General features: G+C 42.3%; 1 protein-coding gene across 5 annotated transcripts in view; it reads right to left on the reverse strand.

The window, feature by feature from the left end:
- Window positions 1-20,836, reverse strand: part of NDRG3 (NDRG family member 3) — an 86,313-nt gene that overhangs the window by 42,665 nt on the left and 22,812 nt on the right. For 4 of the 5 annotated variants that reach the window (XM_064382415.1, XM_064382416.1, XM_064382412.1 and 1 more), the window contains exon 3: window positions 11,168-11,203. The exons of the other annotated variant lie outside the window; for it this stretch is intronic. In XM_064382415.1, the coding sequence (XP_064238485.1) occupies window positions 11,168-11,203 (36 nt within the window). The remainder of the gene's footprint in view (window positions 1-11,167; window positions 11,204-20,836) is intronic. 5 annotated transcript variants of the gene reach the window in all.

Genomic DNA, 20,836 nt, shown 5'->3' on the forward strand with positions numbered 1-20,836 from the left:
TTTAATGATCCTTGTTTGGTTTTGTCGTGAATCTTGTGAAGTCATGTACAACATATGTACAGAGTTTTATTCAGCAGGAATTTATTGTTTTGGGTTTCATGGCTTTCAAGGTCTTTTCTTTTTCTTTTTTTTTTTTTTGAGACAGGGTCTCATTCTGTCACCCAGGCTGGAGTACCGTAGCGTGATCTCGGCTCACTGCATTCTCCACTTCTCGGGCTCAAGCGATTCTCCCACTTTACCCTCTTAATTAGCTGGGATCATAGGTGCACGTTACCATGCTCAGCTAATTTTTATACTGTTTGTAGAGTCAAGGTTTCACTATGTTGCTCAGGCTGGCTTTAAACTTCTTTTTTTTTTTTTTTTTCCTTTTTTTGAGATGGGGTTTCATTCTTGTTGCCCAGGCTGGAGTGCAGTGATGTGATCTTGGCTCACTGCAACCTCCGACTCCCTCATTCAGGCGATTCTCCTGCCTCAGCCTCCCAAGGGACTGGAAGTACAGGTGTGTGTCATCACTATGCCTAGCTAATTTTGTATTTTTAATAGAGGTGGGGTTTTACCATGTTGGTCAGACTGGTCTCAAACTCCACACCCTCAGGTGATCCACCCAATTTGGCCTCCCAAAGTGCTGGGATAGTGGCTTACAGGAGTAAGCCACCCTGCCCAGCTGGCTTTGAACTTTTGAGCTCAAGTAATCTGCATGCCTTGGCCTCCCAAAGTTCTGGGATTATAGGCCTGAGCCACTGCACCTGGCCTCTGGCCTTTCCTATAACAACAATAGCATCTTCAATGATGTAATCCTTCCAGACTTTTATGATGTTCTATCTATTGGAATTCTCTTACATAGCATTGACAATCTGTTCCATAAAGTACCATGTAAAATGAACCTTAAAGATCCTTATGACCCCTTGATCTAGAGGCAGACTTAAGAGATATTGTGTTTGAGGGCAAGTAGACCACTTAGACACCTTTGGTATTGAACTCAATACTGAAGTTCTGGGGTTCTCAGTGGCCAGGGACATTGTACATATCAAAAGAACTTGGAAAGGCAGTCTCTTACTGGCAAGGTATTTTGTGACTTCAGGGACAAGCATAGATAAAACTGACCCAGAAAAAGGATTCTCATTACCTAGGCCTTCTTGCCATACAATCAAAACACTGACAGCTGGCGTTTTTCATTTCCCTTCAAAGCTTAGAGGTTTACAATTTTAAACATAGGACAATCCTGATCATAAACCTGGCAACATTTACACAAAATAGAGTTAGCCCACCCCTTCCTGCCTTAAATTCTGGTACTCACTTCTCTTCCTTACTAATATGTCCTTTGTGGCAGTTTCCCCCCACCCAGAATAGGGCACTTTGTCTGCATTAAAAACCTGTTCAGGGCCAGGCATGGTGACTCACGCCTGTAATCCCAGCATTTTGGGAGGCTGAGGCAGGTGTATCACTTGAGGTCAGGAGTTCCAGACCAGCCTGGTCAACATGGCGAAACCCCACCTCTACTAAAAAGTGCAAAAATTAGCTGGGCATGGTGGCGGGTGCCAGTAATCCCAGCTACTCAGGAAGCTGAGGCAGGAGGATTGCTTGAACACAGGAGGTGGAGGGTGCAGGGAGCCAAGACCACGCTGTTGCACTCCAGCCTGGGCAACAAGAACAAAACTCAGTCTCAAAAAAAAAAAAATACCAACATTTAATATTTCTATTTAATATTTCTCTCAACCACAAATAGTGCCATGTATGACCTATAAATGTGTACATAAGTTTTAACTTTGTACACTAGATGTGTATATATTTTATGTTAATGATAAAAACTATATGTAGACTAATATCTACATATAGTTTATGCATTCATGACATACCTAACTTTTTCTTAATTTTTTCAATAGCTCTAGGCTACATAGTTTGTGAGTTATTTTTTCTTTTCTTTCTTTTTTTTTTTTTTTTTTGAGACAGAGTCTTACTCTGTCACCCAGGCTGGAGTGCAGTGGCCTGATCCTGGCTCACTGCAATCTCCACTTCCCAGGTTCGAGAGATTTTCCTGCCTTGGCCTCCTGAGTAGCTGGGGCTACAGGCACATGCCACCACACCTGGCTTATCTTTTGTATTTTTAGTAGAGATAGGGTTTCACCATGTTGGCCAGGCTGGTCTCCAACAGACCTCAGGTGATCTGGCTGTCTCGGACTCCCAAAGTGCTGAGATTACAGGCGTGAGCCACCTCGCCCAGATGCAGGATTTTTCAAACTGCTACAAATCTCCAAAAGCTTTCTGGCTGTGTGTGGGGGCACACACCTATAATCCCGGCACTTTGGTAGGCTGAAGTAGGAAGATTGATTGGGTCCAGGTGTTTGTGACCAGCCTGGGCAACATGGTGAGACCGTCTCTACAAAAAATTTTTTTAAAATAGCCAAGTGTGGTGGTGCATGCCTGTGGTCCCAGTTACTCAGAGGCTGAGGTAGGAAAATCACTTGAGCCCAGAAGGTCAAGGCTACAGTGAGCTGTGTTCCTGGCACTGCACTGTAGCCTGGGTGACAGAGTAAGATCTTTTAAAAAAAAAAAAAAAATCCAATATATTTATTGAAGAAGTCATGTATAAGTGGACCCACACAGTTCAAACCTGTGTTGGTCAAGGGTCTAAACATCACAACCTTCTCTATAATGTCAAAAAAAAATTGGAAACAGCCCAAATATTCATCAATAGGGAAACTGATAAATGAATTATGACTTATTCATATGACATACAGATAAAAATGAACTAGAATTATTAGCATTAATACACACAGAAAATCTTGAAAAAAACAGTGTAAAAGAGCAAGATGAAAAAGGATATATATTAAAAATACACCATTTATGTCAATCTTTTTTTTTTTTTTTTTGAGACGGAGTTTCGCTCTTGTTACCCAGACTGGCGCGATCTCGGCTCACTGCAACCTCCGCCTCCTGGGTTCAGGCAATTCTCCTGCCTCAGCCTCCTGAGTAGCTGGGATTACAGGCACGCGCCACCATGCCCAGCTAATTTTTTGTATTAGTAGAGATGGGGTTTCACCATGTTGACCAGGATGGTCTCGATCTCTAGACCTCGTAATTCACCCTCCTCGGCCTCCCAAAGTGCTGGGATTACAGGCTTGAGCCACCGCGCCCGGCCTGTCAATCTTTTAAAAAGCAACACTATAGATTCTGATTATTTATATATATGTATACATACATATACACACACATATATATTTAGAGATAGGATCTCACTCTAGTGCCCAGGCTAGAATGCAGTGATGTGAATCATAGCTCACTGTGGCATAGGACTCCTCGACTCAAGAGATCACCTCACCTCAGCCTCCCAAGTGGCTAGGACTACAGGTGCACACCACTACACCTGGCTAATTTTTATTTTTTAGATTTCTTGTAGAGATGGGGTCTCTCTATTTGCCCAGGCTGGTCTTGAACTCCTGGCATAAAGTGATTTTCCCAAATCAGCCACCCAAAGCCCTATTACAGGCATGAGCCAGAACAGACAGCTTATATTTTAAGTATAAAAACTTGGAGGAGAAAGAAGGTACACTAACTTTAGTACTTTGTTTCTTTCTGGGAGTGGATAAATTATTAAAGAGAACTAAAGGAGGTTTCAATATCTCTCATGTTTTGTTTCTTGAGAGAAAAAGAATAAAGCGGGGAAGGAGGCAAAAAAAAAAAAAAAGGAGAGAGGGAGAAAGTGTCTGTCATATGGAGTGACACTACAGGGAAATCCAAGTTAAAGAGAATGTCCAACAACTTGCCACCTTGACAATCTGGTTGCTGTAACCTATCTTTTGTCAAACTCAAACCTTCAGTAAGGTCCTACTTAAATTTTCAGTCCTACTTAAAAATTCCAGTTTGGCTGCTACTCAGAACTGAGGGAAATACCAGTTTATACTCTGGCCCTAAACACAGCTGGACCTCACCAAGGCCCCATAACTGATGGTAATTGGTGGTGGTGGTGTGTGTGGTGTACACACAGGATGTGGATGGGGATGAAACAGTGAGCTTCCAGGGAAGGTCAGGAGAAGGATGTTAAAAAGAGAGATATAATAGATGGGATAAAAGACAATACTTTAAAAGTAGATGAGGGGGGCCAGGAGCGGTAGCTCATGCCTGTAATCCCAGCTCTTAGGGAGGCCGAGGCAAGTGGATCATGAGGTCAGGAGTTTGAGACTAGCCTGACCAACATGGTGAAACCCCGTCTCTACCAAAAATACAAAAATTAGCCGGGCATGGTGGTACGCACTGCAGTCCCAGCTACTTGGGAGGCTGAGGCAGAAGAATCGCTTGAACCCAGGAGGTGGAGGTTGCAGTGACCTGGTATCATACCACTGCACTCCAGCCTGGGCAACAGAGCGAGACTATCTCCAAAAAAAAAAAAAAAAAAAAGTAGATGAGGGAATAGGGCAAAGTTACTTCTTTGTTGTCATTTCATAATCTGGATGATATGCAAAAGTAAAATTGGCTCCTTACAAAATTTCAACTTTTTAGGGAGATGTCAGCCCCTACCATGCCGTAACATGCCCTCAAATCATGTAACAACCAAAGTATCAAAGGCCAAGAGTCCCAGGCCCTGTTCATTTCCTTATTTGGAGGGGCCCCCAGTTGTCAATGTCTCAAAGTTCTTCATTTTCAAAGTATATGAATTTAAATATTCTTAGCAGAATCAAAAACAAAAAGAAAGGAAGCACTCACCCCCATGGTGACTGGCATGTGCATTTTTCGTGACCTTGTGAATGAACAGCTTGAAAGAAACTCCATCTGAAGATGAATGTGCAGAGACCCTGACTAAGGAGCTGATTCAATTGTCAGACCACTGCTGGGAGTAACGTGTTGTTGCTATCTTTTTGTCTTAGTCAGCTATCATCTGTTTTATAGGCTCTTTCTCCAGCTACCTCACCTCCCACCCAGCATTCTAGAGTGTGACTACACAACGAGCCTGTGCTCAAGGGGCACAGCCTAACAGAGCATCTAATAGGCTCTGGTCATAGATCTCTCCCATTTCCCAGCACTTTCTTTTCTTTTCCTTTTTTTTTTTTTTTGAGAAAGGGTCTCGTTGTCACCCAGGCTGGAGTCCAGTGGTGTGATCATAGCTCACTGTAAGCTTGAACTCACAGGCTCAAGTGATCCTCCTACCTCAGCCTCGCAAGTAGCTTGGAGCACACGTGCCTGCCACCATACCCAGCTAATTTTTAAATTTTTTGAAGAGATGGGGTCTCCCTATGTTGCCCAAGCTGATCTCAAATTCCTGGGTGCAAGTGATCTATCTGCCACAGCCTCCCAAAGTGCTGAATTACAGGGATAAGCCACCATGCCCTGCTCTCCCATTACTTTCTGATTATTTATCATGTACTTCTTGAACATAATCCCTTTAATTCTTCATGTTTATAAAACAACCTGAAATCATAAAGGTCCTTGACATACTTCTCTATTCTGGACTGTCTCTCCAACCTAACGAAAAGATGTAGTCTTAAACAGAAGGTGTTTTTAAGGTCAGGCAGGATGGCTCATGCCAGCACTCTGGGAAGCCAAGGTGGGAGTATCACTTGAGGCCAGGAGTTCAAGACCAGTCTGAGCAACATGGCAAGATCCCACCTCTACTGAGAATACATATTTTTTCTTTTTCTTTTTGTTTTTTTGAAACGGAGTCTTCCTCTGTAGCCCAGGCTGGAGTAAATTGGAGTGATCTCAGCTCACTGCAACCTCCTCCTCCTGGGTTCAAGCAATTCTCCTGGCTCAACATCCTGAATAGCTGGGACTACAGGCGCGCATAACCACGCCCGGCTAATTTTTGTATTTTAGTAGAGACAGCGTTTCATCATGTTGGCCAGGATGGTCTGGATCTCCCGACCTCATGATCTGCCTGCCTCGGCCTCCCAAAGTGCTGGGCTTACAGGTATGAGCCACCACACCTGGTCTTTTTTTTTTTCTCCCCTCGAGATCAAGTCTTGCTCTGTCACCCAGGCTGGAGTACGGTGAGGCGATCTCGGCTCACTGCAACCTCTGCCTCCCGGGTTCAAGCAATTCTCCTGCCTCAGCCTCCTGAGAAGCTGGGATTACAGGAACCTACCACCACACTCAGCTAATTTCTGTAGTTTTAGTAGAGATGTGGTTTCACCATGTTGGCCAGGCTGGTCTCGAACTCCTGACCTCGTGATCTGCCCACCTTGGCCTCCCAAAGTGCTGGGATTACAGGCAAGAGCCACCGAGCCTGGCCAAAACTTAATATTTTCTAATTAGCCAGGCCTGTGGCTAGCTACATGTGGCATGCACCTGTAGTCCCAGCTACTCAGGAGGCTGAAGCGGGAAGATTGCTTCGGCCCAGGAGTTTAAGGTTACTGTGAGCTATGATTGTGTCACTGTACCCCAGCCTGGGTGATACAGTGAGGTCCTGCATTAAAGAAAAAAAAAAAAAAGCCTTTCAAGAATGTAAGAGTTTGGCCGGGCGCGGTGGCTCAAGCCTGTAATCCCAGCACTTTGGGAGGCCGAGGCGGGTGGATCACGAGGTCAAGAGATCAAGACCATCCTGGTCAACACGGTGAAACCCCGTCTCTACTAAAAATACAAAAATTAGCTAGGCACGGTGGCGCGTGCCTGTAATCCCAGCTACTAAGGAGGCTGAGGCAGGAGAATTGCCTGAACCCAGGAGGCAGAGGTTGCGGTGAGCGAAACTCCGTCTCAAAAAAAAAAAAAAAGAATGTAAGAGTTTAAGATATTACCATTGATAACCATCTTTCACTTTTATCTTGAGTCCTCTGACTTCGATAAATGTATTGTCACCAGAATGACATGATCTGACCTGTCCCCTATTTCTAAACTTAACTAAATCATGCTAAATCATGATCATTTCGTACCTGTTACTATTTCTTCCTCTCCCTGGCCAGTCTGAACTAGTTTAGTTGTATTTTCATGACAACATATTCTAGGAAATGTCAACATTTTTATTAGTATGAACTATTACTGTTTCCAATAAACAGGCTACTGTACAAGCCTTGGGTATAGTTTTTGTCATTATACAGGATTTTTTTTTTTGAGACAGTTTTACTCTTGTTGCCCAGGTTGCCATCTGGGCAACCTCTACCTCCTGGGTTCAAGCTATTCTCTTGTCTCAGCCTCCCAAGTAGCTGGGACTACAGGCACCTGCCACCATGCCCAGCTAATTTTTTTTTTCTTGAGATGGAATTTCACTCTTGTTGCCCAGGCTGGTGTACAATGGCATGATTTTAGCTCACCTCAACCTCCACCTCCCAGGTTCAAGAGATTCTCCTGTCTCAGCCTCCCGAGTAACTGGGATTACAGGCATGTACCACCATGCCCAGCTAATTTTGTATTTTTAGTATAGATGAGGTTTCTCTATGTTAGTCAGGCTGGTCTCAAACTCCCAACCTCAGGTGATCTGCCAGCCTCAGCCTCCCAAAGTGCTGGGATTACAGGTGTGAGCCACCATGCCCAGACTAATTTTTGTATTTTTAGTAGAGACAGGGTTTCATCATGTTGGCCAGGCTGGTTTTGAACTCCTGATCTCAAGTGACCCACTCGCAGGATTATAAGCAATCTTTATTTTCATGCTTTTCTAAGTTTTCTAAATCTGTTTCTGATTATACAGAAAGTAAGTGTTATTTATCTAAAGCAATATATCATATACACAGATAAACTATAGCATCTATCCCAACATACTCTCTCTCTAATATATGTATACTATATGTGTATATATGTATACCATATATATGTATATTAGAGAGTGTTGGGACAGATTTTGTAGTTATCTGTAATCTATCTATACAGTTTATGTGTGTATATATGTATATATATGTACACACATACGTATACATATAAACTCAACATAGTGAGACCTGTCTCTAAATACATATATATATATATTTATATATATATAAAATATCCCATCTCTCTCTCTCTCTCTCTCTCTCTCTCTCTCTCTCTATATATATATATATATATATATATATATATACACACACACACACACACACACATACACATATATAGAGAGAGAGATTGGGGTTTCACTATGTTGCCCAGGCTGGTCTTGAACCCCTGGGCTCAAGCAATTCACTCACCTCAGCCTCCCAAAGTGCTAGGACTACAAGTGCATGCCATCATGCTCAGCTCATTTTTTATTTTTCAATTTTTTGTAGAAAATGGGGGTCTCCCTATGTTGCTCAGGCTGGTCTCAAACTCCTGGGCTCAAGCAAGTCTCCTGCATCAGTCTCCCAAAGCTCTGGGATTACAGGAGTGAGACACAGCCCACAGCCTATTTGTAACAGAACTGAGTTCTATTTCACAAGGCCAGAACATGTTACTATTTTAAAAGTTCTATTTCACAAGGCCAGAACATATTACTATTTTAAAGCTTTACCCAAAGTATCAAGAATTTTTGCCAGACTATTTTTAAGCCTTAATATTAAAAAGTGATTCATAATTATATTTCTAAAACTCAATTTCTTATCTACAATTATATTTATGTATGGAAAAAATCTCAAATGATGTATGCCAAAATATTAACACTGGTGAAATAATAGGTGATTTTTATTTATTTACTTTTTGGTGTTTTCTCATTTATTTTGTAACAAGTATGTAATCTTTTATATTCTAATTTTCTTACTGTGGGCGAAGGTGCTGACTTTGATGAAAATTAATACTTCTACACTTTGGGGCAGGAGCATAAATGTATACATACACTATTTCTGGAGTTCCTCACCTTGAATTTTACTGTCACCCTCTCTCAAATGTTTTCCTTCTTGGTAAATTATATGAAATACTAGTAGTAATCAAGCTCTACTGGTTCAACCTAGGATCCAAACCATAACTGAAGTTAGATCAAATTAAAAACAACCAAACCCAAACTTGACTGTCACTATTTATTAAAAAATAATGTAACTTCTTGTTTTAGAGGAAAGGAACCATCGCCTACAGTGAATGACTCACTAGGCTGATTATGTTGTATATATAAAGTACCAAATAGTTATTACAAGAGGTGTTTGGGACTGAGATTCAGAACTCTATAACTATACTATAAGCCTGACTCTTCCAAGGTGAGTCTCACCTGTTCTGCCAAGGAACCTCAGCTTTAAGGGCAACTAATTCCTTACAACATTTCAGCTCTGGACATGTCCAGGTGGGAAAGAATGGGCAATGGATTCAGGAAGAACAGAATTTTTCTTTCTTCCTTTTTTTTTTGAGATGGAATTTCGGTCTTGTTGCCTACACTGGAGTGCAATGGCGCCATCTCAGCTCATTGCAACCTCCGCCTCCCAGGTTCCAGCAATTCTCCTGCCTCAGCCTCCCAAGTAGCGGAGATTATAGGCATGCACCACAACGCTTGGCTAATTTTTTGTATTTTTAGTAGAAACAGGGTTTCACCATGTTAGCCAGATTGGTCTCAAACTCCTGACCTCAGGTGATTCGCCCACCTTGGCTTCCCAAAATGCTGGGATTACAGGCATGAGCCACAGTACCCAGCTGGGGTTTTTCAATGGCAACCATTCAATGTTAAGTTATAAAACTTAATTTCTTGACCTCTAAAACAGGAATAAGAAAAACCATCTAGTAATATTGCTCTAAATATTGGAGATACTGTATGTTTAGTAGGTAGCCTGTAGTAGGTACTCAAATTATTTTAACTGGTTTGCTTATAATAGTTCTTTCTTCTGATGCTAATGCTTAGAGATTCCACTGTACTTAATATAAAATGCATATTTGAAAATAACTGTTTGCTGGTGGGTATACAGATTGGCCAAATACTGGAAGCTAGGACGTTGCCAGCACCCTCCTTTCCTGCTAGTATCATCTGGGTCTACTTCATGTCACTTTTGTTACTGCTATGGCATCTATCCCAAAAGTAAGAGGGTCAGGCTGCCCAGCTTATAAAGTTCCCATTTCCATGTACTTATTTCTTACTCCCATAGTTTTTTTTTTCTAATTTTTTTTTTTTTTTTGAGACAGAGTCTCACTCTGTTGTCCCAGCTGAAGTGCAGTGGTGTTATCTCAGTTCACTACAACCTCTGCCTCCCAGGTTCAAGCAATCCTCCCACTTCAGCCTCCTGAATAGCTGGGATTACAGGCATGTGCCACCATGCCCAGCTAATTTTTGTATTTTTAGTAGAGACAGGGTTTCACCACATTGGCCAGACTGGTCTCGAACTCTTACAGACTTCAGGTGACTGACCAGCCTCAGTCTATCAAAATGTTGGGATTATAGGCGTGAGCCACTGTGCCTGGCCCTTAGTCCCATTTCTTTCAGGACCAGCCAACAGATAAAGTTGGTAGATGGAGAACTGTTGGTTCATTTTATTGATTTTCAAACTGGCAACAGAGCTGATGCAAAAGCAGACTAGGAAGAATACTTTCATTTAGGAAAATACTAATGAATCAAGTTGAATTTTTCATTTCCAAACAGAAACCCAAGAGAAATCTGCATATTGTATTCATAACAATTTAGCCTTTTCTTTTAGGGAAACATTTTACTGTCAAGAAATCTATCCTCCATCTGCCCCTCTCCTATCTTCTCTGCGGTAAGGGAGCAACCCTCCATTTGCCACCTGTGACAAATGCAGTTTCCAATATCATGTGAGGAAAAGAGATCTTAATCACAAAGAGACAGCTCTATCCAGTAACCTACAATCATAAAACAGGTACCTGGCAGGCAATTTCTGAACATGATAGCAAATCATTGTTATTTTTTTTTTTTTTGGAGATGGAGTCTCACCTTGTTGCCCAGGCTGGAGTGCAGTGGCATAATCTTGACTCATTGCAACCTCCACCTCTGGAGTTCAAGCGACTCTCTTGCCTCAGCCTCCCGAGTAGCTGGGATTACAAGCGTGCACCACCATGCTTGGCTAGTTTTTGTATTTTCAGTGGAGATGAGATTTCACCATGTTGGCTGGCTGGTCTCAAACTCCTGACCTCAAATGATCTGCCTGCCTCAGCCCCTCAAAGTGCTGGAATTACAGGTATGAGCCACTGTGCCCATGGCCAATGACTGCAAATCATTTTAAATGAACTTGATCCAATGACCAAACCAACAGTAAGAACTCATTATTAGCTATAATAAGAGATCCACTTCTACAAGACCACCACCACAGAAAAGGAAACACTGCAGAGATCCTGTACAGAGCCTCCTTGTCACTTGTACAGTCCTTACCTGACAGTCAAAGTCCTGGAAGTTTCGTGTACCATTCTGTCAACAGAAGACAGAAAACACAGTCAGTTTTCCCACATGGTTTCCCCACATGTGCAGCAAATTCAGTTCACAGTGAAAGCAGTGCATGTACATCCTCTTGGTTGCATAAAACTGAAATGGTTCTCATCAGAAGGTTTCAGAGGCAGGGTGGGTTATGAACATGTGTTAATAAAGGTTAAATCTGGCCAGGCGAGGTGGCTCACGCCTGTAATCCCAGCACTTTGGGAGGCCGAGGCGGGTGGATCACGAGGTCAAGAGATCGAGACCATCCTGGTCAACATGGTGAAACCCCGTCTCTACTGAAAATACAAAAAATTAGCTGGGCATGGTGGCGCGTGCCTGTAATCCCAGCTATTCGGGAGGCTGAGGCAGGAGAATTGCCTGAACCCAGGAGGCGGAGGTTGCGGTGAGCCGAGATCGCGCCATTGCACTCCAGCCTGGGTAACAAGAGCGAAACTCTATCTCCAAAAAAAAAAAAAAAAAAAAAAAAAAAAGGTTAAATCTTCAGAAGTGAGATTATGCTTTAGTAGGCTTACTGGGAAGATAAAGGGAAGGGGTTTAGTTTTCTAGCAAGCTTGTAACTTCTTGCCTTTGTACCTAAGGAGAGCAGTGAGAATGTGTAGGAAGACGGTAAAACATGGATCACAGTCTGGAAGCACACCTTGAACACACAAAGTGAAGTAGCTGGGAGGAAACGAGTTGGAGGCCAATGTAGAGAAGGGTGAAGGAGACCAGGTGTGAGGGTGCCCAGAACTGGGAATTAAAGAAAGGATTAGGAAGAGGACAAAGACATGGATGGATCAGAAATGGAAGTCTTGAAATCTAATAGAGAAGAAAGACAATGTCACTGAAGGAGAGAAAGAAAGACAACACAAAGCTCTTAATACACTGGCCTATCTGTTGCATCCTATGAAATAACTGACAGGGAAAAAGGATAAGTCACTGAATCATTTAAAAAGTAAAACACAGTCAAAAAATCCAAGGAGAATTCACCAAGCTTCTAAAAAGGATTATAATAATGACTGATTGAGAAAAAAAAAATCAATGGCAATAATTCAGAAGCATTTCTGTAGCATTCCATGTGCCAGAATTGCAACTCATAAGAGTACAAAAAAGGGGCGGTGGCTCACGCCTGTAATACCAACACTTTGGGAGGCCGAGGAAGGCCAATTACCTGAGGTCAGAAGTTTGTGGGCAGCCTGGCCAACATGGTGAAACCCTGTCTCTACTAAAAATATAAAAATGAGCCAGGCATGGTGGTGTGCACCTGTAATCTCAGCTACTCGGGAGGCTGAAGCAGGAGAATTGCTTGAACCCAGGAGGCAGAGGTTGCAGTGAGCCAAGATCGCGCCACCGCACTCCAGCCTGGGTGACAGAGCGAGACTCTATCTCCAAAAAAACAAAAACAGGTAACAAGTAATGTATTTGGGAAGAAAAGAAAGAAAACTTCTATTTGATTTTTCACAAAGTGTAAGCCCTTTCCTGAAAAAAGTCTCCCATTATGTAGAAACTGATTTATCATGACTATTTATTCTATCTCTACAATGACTTCCAGAAGGTTCCTAACAGCTTCCCAAAAACTCCCCCTCCAGAGAAGCTCTAGACATCTGATCCCAAGGAAATACTAAGTAGTCCCATTCTCCTTCAACAAAATCCTCCTAGAAATAATTCTTTGGGGTTGGACACAGTGGCTCATGCCTATAATCCCAGCACTTTGGGAGGCTGAGACGAGTGTATCACCTGAGGTCAGGAGTTCAAAATCAGCCTAGCCAACATGGTGAAACCTGTCTCTACTAAAACTACAAAAATTAGCTGGGCATGGAGGCAGGTGCCTGCAATCCCAGGTACTCGAGAGGCTGAGGCAAGAGAATTGCTTGAACCTGGGAGGCAGAGGTTGCAATGAGCCGGTATTGAGCCACTGTGCTCCAGCCTGGGTAACAGAGTGACACTCCATCTCAAAAAAAAAAAAAGGAAAGAAAAAAGAAATAGTTCTTCAAGATTCCACCAACTACACTGGCAGGACAAAACAGAGAGGTTAAAAAGCACAGCCCAGGCCGGGCATGGTAGGTCACAACTATATTCCTAGCACTTTGGGAGGCCGAGACGGGTGGATCACCTGAGGCTGGGAGTTGGAGACCAGCCTGACCAACATGGAGAAACCCCTGTTCCCTCAATGTCTACTAAAAATACAAAATTAGCCAGGCATGGTGGTGCATGCCTGTAATCCCAGCTACTTGGGAGGCTGAGGCGGGAGAATTGCTTGAACCCGGGAGGCGGAGGTTGTGGTAAACCGAGATTGCGCCATTGCACTCCAGCCTGTGCAACAAGAGCGAAACTCCATCTCAAAAAAAAAAAAAAAAGCCACAGCCCAGTGTGGTTCAAACACCCAAAGAAACAAAGTATCTACTCCTTAAGTGAAACTAGTAGATCCCACTGGGACTACCTAGAGCTGCACTATCCAGTATGGCAGCCATTAGCCGTATGTACAATTTAAATTCAATACAATAAAAATCTTGGTGTCTCAGTTACATTAGCCATATCTCAAGTGCTCATACTCTGCTCTTGGGCAGTATGGACACAGAACATTTCCAATCCTGCAGAAACTCCTACTGGACAGCACTGATCTAGAAGCCAAAAGCTTTTGAAGAAATAAGGTTATGAATGAGCAGCCCTTGTCTTTCCAAAGGTGGCAGTAATGTCACAACAGATTACCAATCATAGACAGACTGCAGATGCCACTGAGAATGGGCAAGAGAATGGTAGAGACCGTAGTCTAAAGTATTATTCCTAATAAGAAACTGAATTCACAAAAAGTCTGATGCAGTCACGGCATGGAAAGACAACTAAGCTACTGTGCAGACGGGAATAGGCAGTACATTTCCTAGGAATGTTGCTATTGATTAAAAGGAGCATAGTGTTCCATGGCTCCCACTAGCCCCATGAAATGTCTGAGGACTTCTTTAGACACATCATTGTGTTTAATTTACAGACAGACTACGAGAAGCAAAAGGAAGGGCCCCTAATGGATTAGGACAGATGGTTTTAGAAGGATATAAATGGCCAGCCAGTGAATTTCTGGTTCCTGATTCAACTTGTACCTTCCTCGAAATATACCACAGGGCCTGATATAAATCTGGTGCTTGATATAGATTTATAAAATGAATAAGCCAACATAAAAAAATTAAATGTTGAGGAAATTGTTAAAACTTTGGGTCAAAAAAAAAAAAAAAACACTTATACATTCCAGCTTAAGATATGATATGTTTGTAAGAGGGAAAAGAAAGTAGGATACAAAATAGTCCTTACAGTTTGACCTTGGCTACATTAAAATATGTATTAAAAAAGACCGGGCATTGTGGCTCATGCCTATAATCCTAGCACTTCGGGAGGCTGAGGTGGGCAGATCACTTGAGCTCAGGAGTTCAGGACCAGCATAGGCAATATGGCGAAACCCCATCTCTTCAAAAAATGCAAAAAAAATTAGCCAGGCATGGTGGTGCATGCATATAGTCCCAGCTACTTGAGGGGCTGAGGCAGGAGGATCACTTGAGCCTGGGAGGTTGAGGCTGCAGTGAGCTGAGACCACATTACTGCACTCCAGCCTAGGTGCAAAGTGAGATCCCGTCTCATAAATAAATAAAAGACAAAAACATTAACAATAGCAGCTGTTTCTGCATAGAAAGGTTATGGGTGATTATAATTTTCTTCATATTACCTACAATGAGCATGTACTTCCCTTTCTGAAATTAGAAAACTAGAAAAAAAGGGTCTAGAAAACCCAAAAAAAAATACCAAATTTAGTATTTTGTAATATAAGATTTAAAGGGTCAGGTGCGGTGGCTCCTGCCTGTAATCCCAGCATTTTGAGAGGCTGAGGTGGGCAGATCATGAGGTCAGGAGTTCAAGTCCAGCCTGGCCAACATGGTGAAACCCTGTCTCTACTAAAAATACAAAAATTAGCTGGACATGGTGGCATGCGCCTGTAATCCCAGCTATTTGGGAGCCTGAGGCAGGAGAATTGCTTGAACTGCGACCCGACAGGCAGAGGTTGCAGTAAGCCAAGATCGTGCCACTGCATTCCAGCCTGGGATACAGAGCGAGACACCGTTTCAAAAAACAAAACAAAACAAAAAAACAAAAATTAGCCGGGCATGGTGGCACAGGCCTGTAGTCCCAGCTACTCGGGAGGCTGAGTCAGGAGAATCATTCGAACCAGGGAGGCAAAGGTGCAGTGAGCCAAGATAGTGCCACTATACTGAAGCCTGGGAAACAGAGCAAGACTCCGTTTCAAAAAAAAAAAAAACACAAAAAGATTTAAAGATTGACCTAACCTTTTGAGGAACTATTTATAATGATGTCTCTCTAAACAGACCATATTAGAGCTTCAATCTAACAGAATTTCCAGAGGTTTCTTTTGCAATTATTTAGAAAGATTAGAGAAAATCACTCAAGCCTGAATCAAAATCTCAGTCATAGAATACAGAGCCACATATTCTGATGAGCTCTTTGGGAAGCATCTGTCACTGTATGCATGAATTCTCCTTCCTTAGAATGATGTGACCATGACCATGAGGCATTGTGTCAGTCATTGTGTCAGCCCCTGACATGAGCACAAAGGGGCATGTCAAAAACAGAAAGGCAATACCCTCAAGAACCTCAAGCTATGTCTTACTTGTTAAGTACCTAGCAGAAAAAAACTCTGTGTTCTCAATCCCATGTACACAGCTATACACCCAAATAAAAGGTACCAATAACTGAGCGAAGACTGTTTAGCATTTGTTTTCCGTGTGTGTGTGTGTGTGTGTGTGTGTGTGTGTGTGTTTCAAAGAGAGAGAGAGAGGAGAGTCGGAGGGGGGGGGGAGAGAGAGAGAGAGAGAGAGAGAGAGAGAGAAAGAGAGAGAGAGAGAGAGAGAGAAAGAGAGAGAGAGAGAGAGATCCGAGACTCTCTTGGAGAACTGCTTCTAGCTTCATGAGTAGTCACCCTGGAAAATGGGAGTGATTGAGTCTATCTGACAGTGTTTGGCTCCGGAGTTTCTGAATGAAGATCATTAGCTGGTTCTTACTTAACTGTGGTTAACTGAGGCCATGTTATTTATTCTCTGTACTCATTAAAAGTTCAATACTACTCATTGGGGGCATTCTAAAAAGGCTGACCTTCTGGGGTCCTTCCCTAGAGACTTTTTTTTTTTTTTTCCTGAGATAGGGTCTTGTTGTCGGCTAGCCTGGAATGCAGTCATGTAATCACAACTCACTGCAGCATCGACCTCCCAGGCTCAAGTGATCCTCCTGCTTCAGCTACTTGAGTAGCTGGGACTACAGGTATATGCCACCCTACCTGGCTAATTTTTATTTTTTTTTGAGATGAGTCTTGCTCTGCTGCCCAGGCTGGAGTGCAGTGGGGCAATCTTGGCTCACTGCAACCTCTGCCTCCTGAGTTCCAACGATTCTCCTGCCTCAGCCTCTCGAGTAGCTAGGATTACACGGCATGACACCATGTCCGGCTAATTTTTGTATTTTTATTAGAGATGGGGTTTCACCATGTTCCCCAGGGTGGTCTCCAACTTCTGAGCTCAAGCGATCTGCCCCCTTGGCCTCCCAAAGTGTTGGGATTACAGGTGTGAGCCACTGCACCTGGCCTTTTTTTTGCTCTTTGAGACAGAGTCTTGCTTTGTCACTTAGGCTGGAGTGCAGTGGCATGATCATAGCTCAATGCAGCCTTGACCTCTGGGCTCAAGCAATCCTTCTGCCTCAGCTTGTTTCTGATGTTCATAGTACATGGTTCAACCCTAAAAAAACTTCTAGAAATTTCAGGCTATGGATGCTTTCTTTTTTCTATCCATTTTGAAGATGCCATTAATTCCATATTCAGAGAAATTCTTACACTAAGCAGACTTAAGCAGCAGAAAGAGATTCAAGGAAAAAATTAAAACAACAGAATAATTTGAAGAGGAAAAAAATCAAGGAAAGCCATCAATTATTACTAAAAGTTGCAGTCAAAGCAGAAACCAGCTAAGAGGAGTGTTTTCTGATGGAGCCTAGTGGCCATATGTAGAAGGTAAATAAAGGAACCCAAGAAGGTAAATTAAAAGCAAGTAAGCCTCACAATACAAGCTTAGAGAATAAGCAAAAAGCAACTAAGAACAGGTCAATGATTAAAGTGAATTATGGAAAAAAAGGGGGATGTGAACGGGAGAAATGTTTCAAAAACAAGTCATTGCTAGGGAGAAGAGAGATTTAGTTTCCTAACATGAGATCTGGTCAAGAGGCATAAATAGTTTCAAAAGACAGAAGCAACACACATGTAAAGAAAAATGAGATAGGTAAGACCTTAGACCAACTATCAATAGGAAGAGATTTTGGGCAAATTTACCTGTTCTGTGAATTTGAAGGAAGTCTGTATCTAATTCACCACTCTCTTCCTGGCCCTGACACTTAATGAGTGCAATAAACATCATTTTGTAGAGGTTATGAACATCTCAAAATAGAGATACTTGATTTGAGGAAGAAATGAATACCAAGGAAGAAAGGTTACATGTAACTGACATGCTGGGGACTAAAGTGGAGAAAATGAGTTGTTGCAATAGTTTAAGGTTTTAGAAATAAGCTGATTTTAAAAAACTTGGCCAGGCACAGTGGCTCATGCCTGTAATCCCAGCACTTTGGGAGGCTGAGACAGGCAAATCATGAGGTCAAGAGATGGAGACCATCCTGGCCTACATGGTGAAACCCCATCTCTACTAAAATACAAAAATTAGCTGGGTGTGGTGGCACGTGCCTATAGTCCCAGCTACTCGGGAGGCTGAGGCAGGAGAATTGCTTGAACCTGGGAGGCAGAGGTTGCAGTGAGCCGAGATCATGCTACTGCACTCCAGCCTAGTGCCTGGTGACAGAGCGAGACTCTGTCTCAAAAACAAACAAACAAACAAAAAAAAAACGTTAAAGAGAATCAAATATGACTTTTCGTATCAAAAAGACATACACAAAAAAGATAATCCTTCTAAACAAAAAGTGGAAATAAAGATGGGGGATTGTTCAAGCATAATGAGTTAGATATGCTCAGAAAATACTCAGTTTTTCTTTAATAATAAAGAATATAATCAATTAGTATAATAAAGCAGTGTATTAAAATCATCAAATCATTTTCAAGTAGAAATCTGTTCAAACTGATAATCCAGAAATAAGAGTGAAAATCCTATATGTGTGTGCATATATATATTTTTTTCTTATCTATATCAATCATTACCCTCAAAATATACTAAGAAACAGATTTCATAAAGAAATTTATTAAAAGGTTGGATACTTGGATAAATCTACAGTCAGATAATCCCCCGCAGATTGCTCAAAAAGTACAAATTTCCAATCTAAAAATCCCATGGGCACCCTGCTAAGGTTTGGCTAAGTCTTGGATCTCCTATTGCCTCTTGTAACAGGTTGAGGGTCATCTGGTCTGTAACGGTGGCACCACTACTTGCTTGGGAATGCATTTCCTGCTCCAGTCCCTATAGAGCATTTCTGACAACAGATGCAACAATTATGTCTTAGTACATTAAGGGATACCCACTCTAGTCCACAATGTAGCACTTCATGAATATTCTTTGATGAAAATGTCAATAAATCTATTTTTAATTGCAGCTGCCTTTTCTTTTCTCTCTCTCTCCCCCACCGTTTTCTTCTTCTTTTTTCTTTTTTAACAAAAAAAGCAAGCTTTGAGCTGGGTACGGTGACTCACGCCTGTAATCCCAGCACTTTGGGAGGCCGAGGCAGGAGGATTGCTTGAACCCAGGAGTTTGAGACCAGCCCAGGCAACATAATGAGACCTCTTCTCTACAAATAATTTAAAAATTGGCTAGGCATGGTGGTGCACACCTGTGGTCCCAGCTACTTGAGAGGCTAAGAGAACTGCTTGAATCCAGGCGGTAGAGACAGCAGTAAGTCATGACCATGCCACTGTATTACAACCTGGATGACAGAGACCCTGTCTCAAAACAAAAAAAAAAGATTCTGGGGCCAGGTGCTGTGGCTCATGCCTGCAATCCCAGCACTTTGGGAGGCTGAGATGAGTGGATGGCTTGAGCCCAGGAGTTTCAACATGGCAAAACTCTGTCTCTAAAAAAATACAAAAATTAGCCAGACATGGTGGCATGAGATACTCAGGAGACTGAGGCAGGAGGATAGCTTGAGCCCAGGAGGCTACAATGAGCCATGACTGTGCCATTGCACTCCAGCCTGGGGAACAGAGGAAGCCCTTGGCACAAACACTCTGCCTGTCTCTGCTGTCCTGGAGGTTACAAACTGTTGATCCCAGGGTTCTCCCAACTCCAGTTCTAATACCCCTCTCCCTCCTCTGCTTACATGTCATCATTAGTGGAAAAGGAAAACTTAAATTGCAGTAACAGTTACCTCGCTTTCAGCCGGGCGCGGTGGCTCATGTCTGTAATCCCAGCACTTTGGGAGGCTGAGGGAGGTGTATCACTTGAGGTTAGGAGTTCAAGACCAGCCTGGCCAACATGGTAAAACCCTGTCTCTACTAAAAATACAAAAATTAGCCAGGCATGGTGGTAGGTGCCTGTAATCCCAGCTACTTGGAGGCTGAGGCAGGAGAAACACTTGAACCCGGGAGGCAGAGGTTGCAGTGAGCTGAGATTATGCATTCCAGCCTGGGCAACAGAGTGAGACTCCATATCAAAAAAAAAAAAAAAAGATTTATCTCACTTTCTACTGTAACAACCAAAACAAAGTAAATAACTAATTTCTGTTCTCTCTACTAAACATTTATCCCCCTTTCTGATATTTCCTCAATTCTTCAGAAGCCAAATGTGGACTTCTACTTGTTTTCTCAAGCCTTGCCTTTGGCTTTCACCATGTTCGGTAGTATCTAAACCAACAGTAGGTACAGGGAGGCAGGGAAAATGAAGCAAAACAGTCTCTTCTCCTGTTTATTACAAGGTATTTTGGGTGAGGAGACTGGAACAACCAGCTATAAGAGGCACTAGATGGTGGGAAGAACCCTAGGCCTCCAGGTCCAGGTCAAAGTCCAAAGATGTAGGTTCTAGCCTGGCTTCACTAACTTAACAGATACCAGCTTTGAATAAGTCACATAACCTCTTAGCATCATCTGTAAAACAGAGTTAAAATATCTTCAACTACTTACTTTACAAGAGACTGGAAGATTAAAATAAGATATTATTTGTGAAAGTGCTCTGAAAATAGTTAAATGCTATTTTAAAAATCATTTCATATGCCCTTGCAATTTCTGTCCCCCCACAAAACAAAGTACTGGTGGTTGCTTCTTTTCATCACTGGAGCCAAAACAAGCATGGCAAAATTATCCACTTCTTGACAATTCTGAGCAGTAGACAAAATTACAGGCATACTAAAATAAAATGGGAAAAGTACCAACAAATGACAAGAGACTAGTTAACATAAGCCTCGCTTAAAGCTATATTGAGAGTGCCTCCTTACAGTCATCTCAGGACAAATTTCTCCGTAAGAGGTTGGTTCTTGTCTTCCTCTAGCTCTCTGAAGCCTGGAGGATGCAGCAATGTCTCCAGCAAAAAGTATGTTTATGAGAATAATGGACAGAATGATAAGGTGAAATACTATACATCTTTAGGCTTCTCCTTAAAGAGA

Source organism: Aotus nancymaae, unplaced genomic scaffold, assembly GCF_030222135.1.
Source record: "Aotus nancymaae isolate 86718 unplaced genomic scaffold, 86718_ANA_hifiasm-v0.15.2.pri h1tg000029l, whole genome shotgun sequence".
In the NCBI taxonomy this organism is placed as follows: domain Eukaryota; kingdom Metazoa; phylum Chordata; class Mammalia; order Primates; family Aotidae; genus Aotus; species Aotus nancymaae.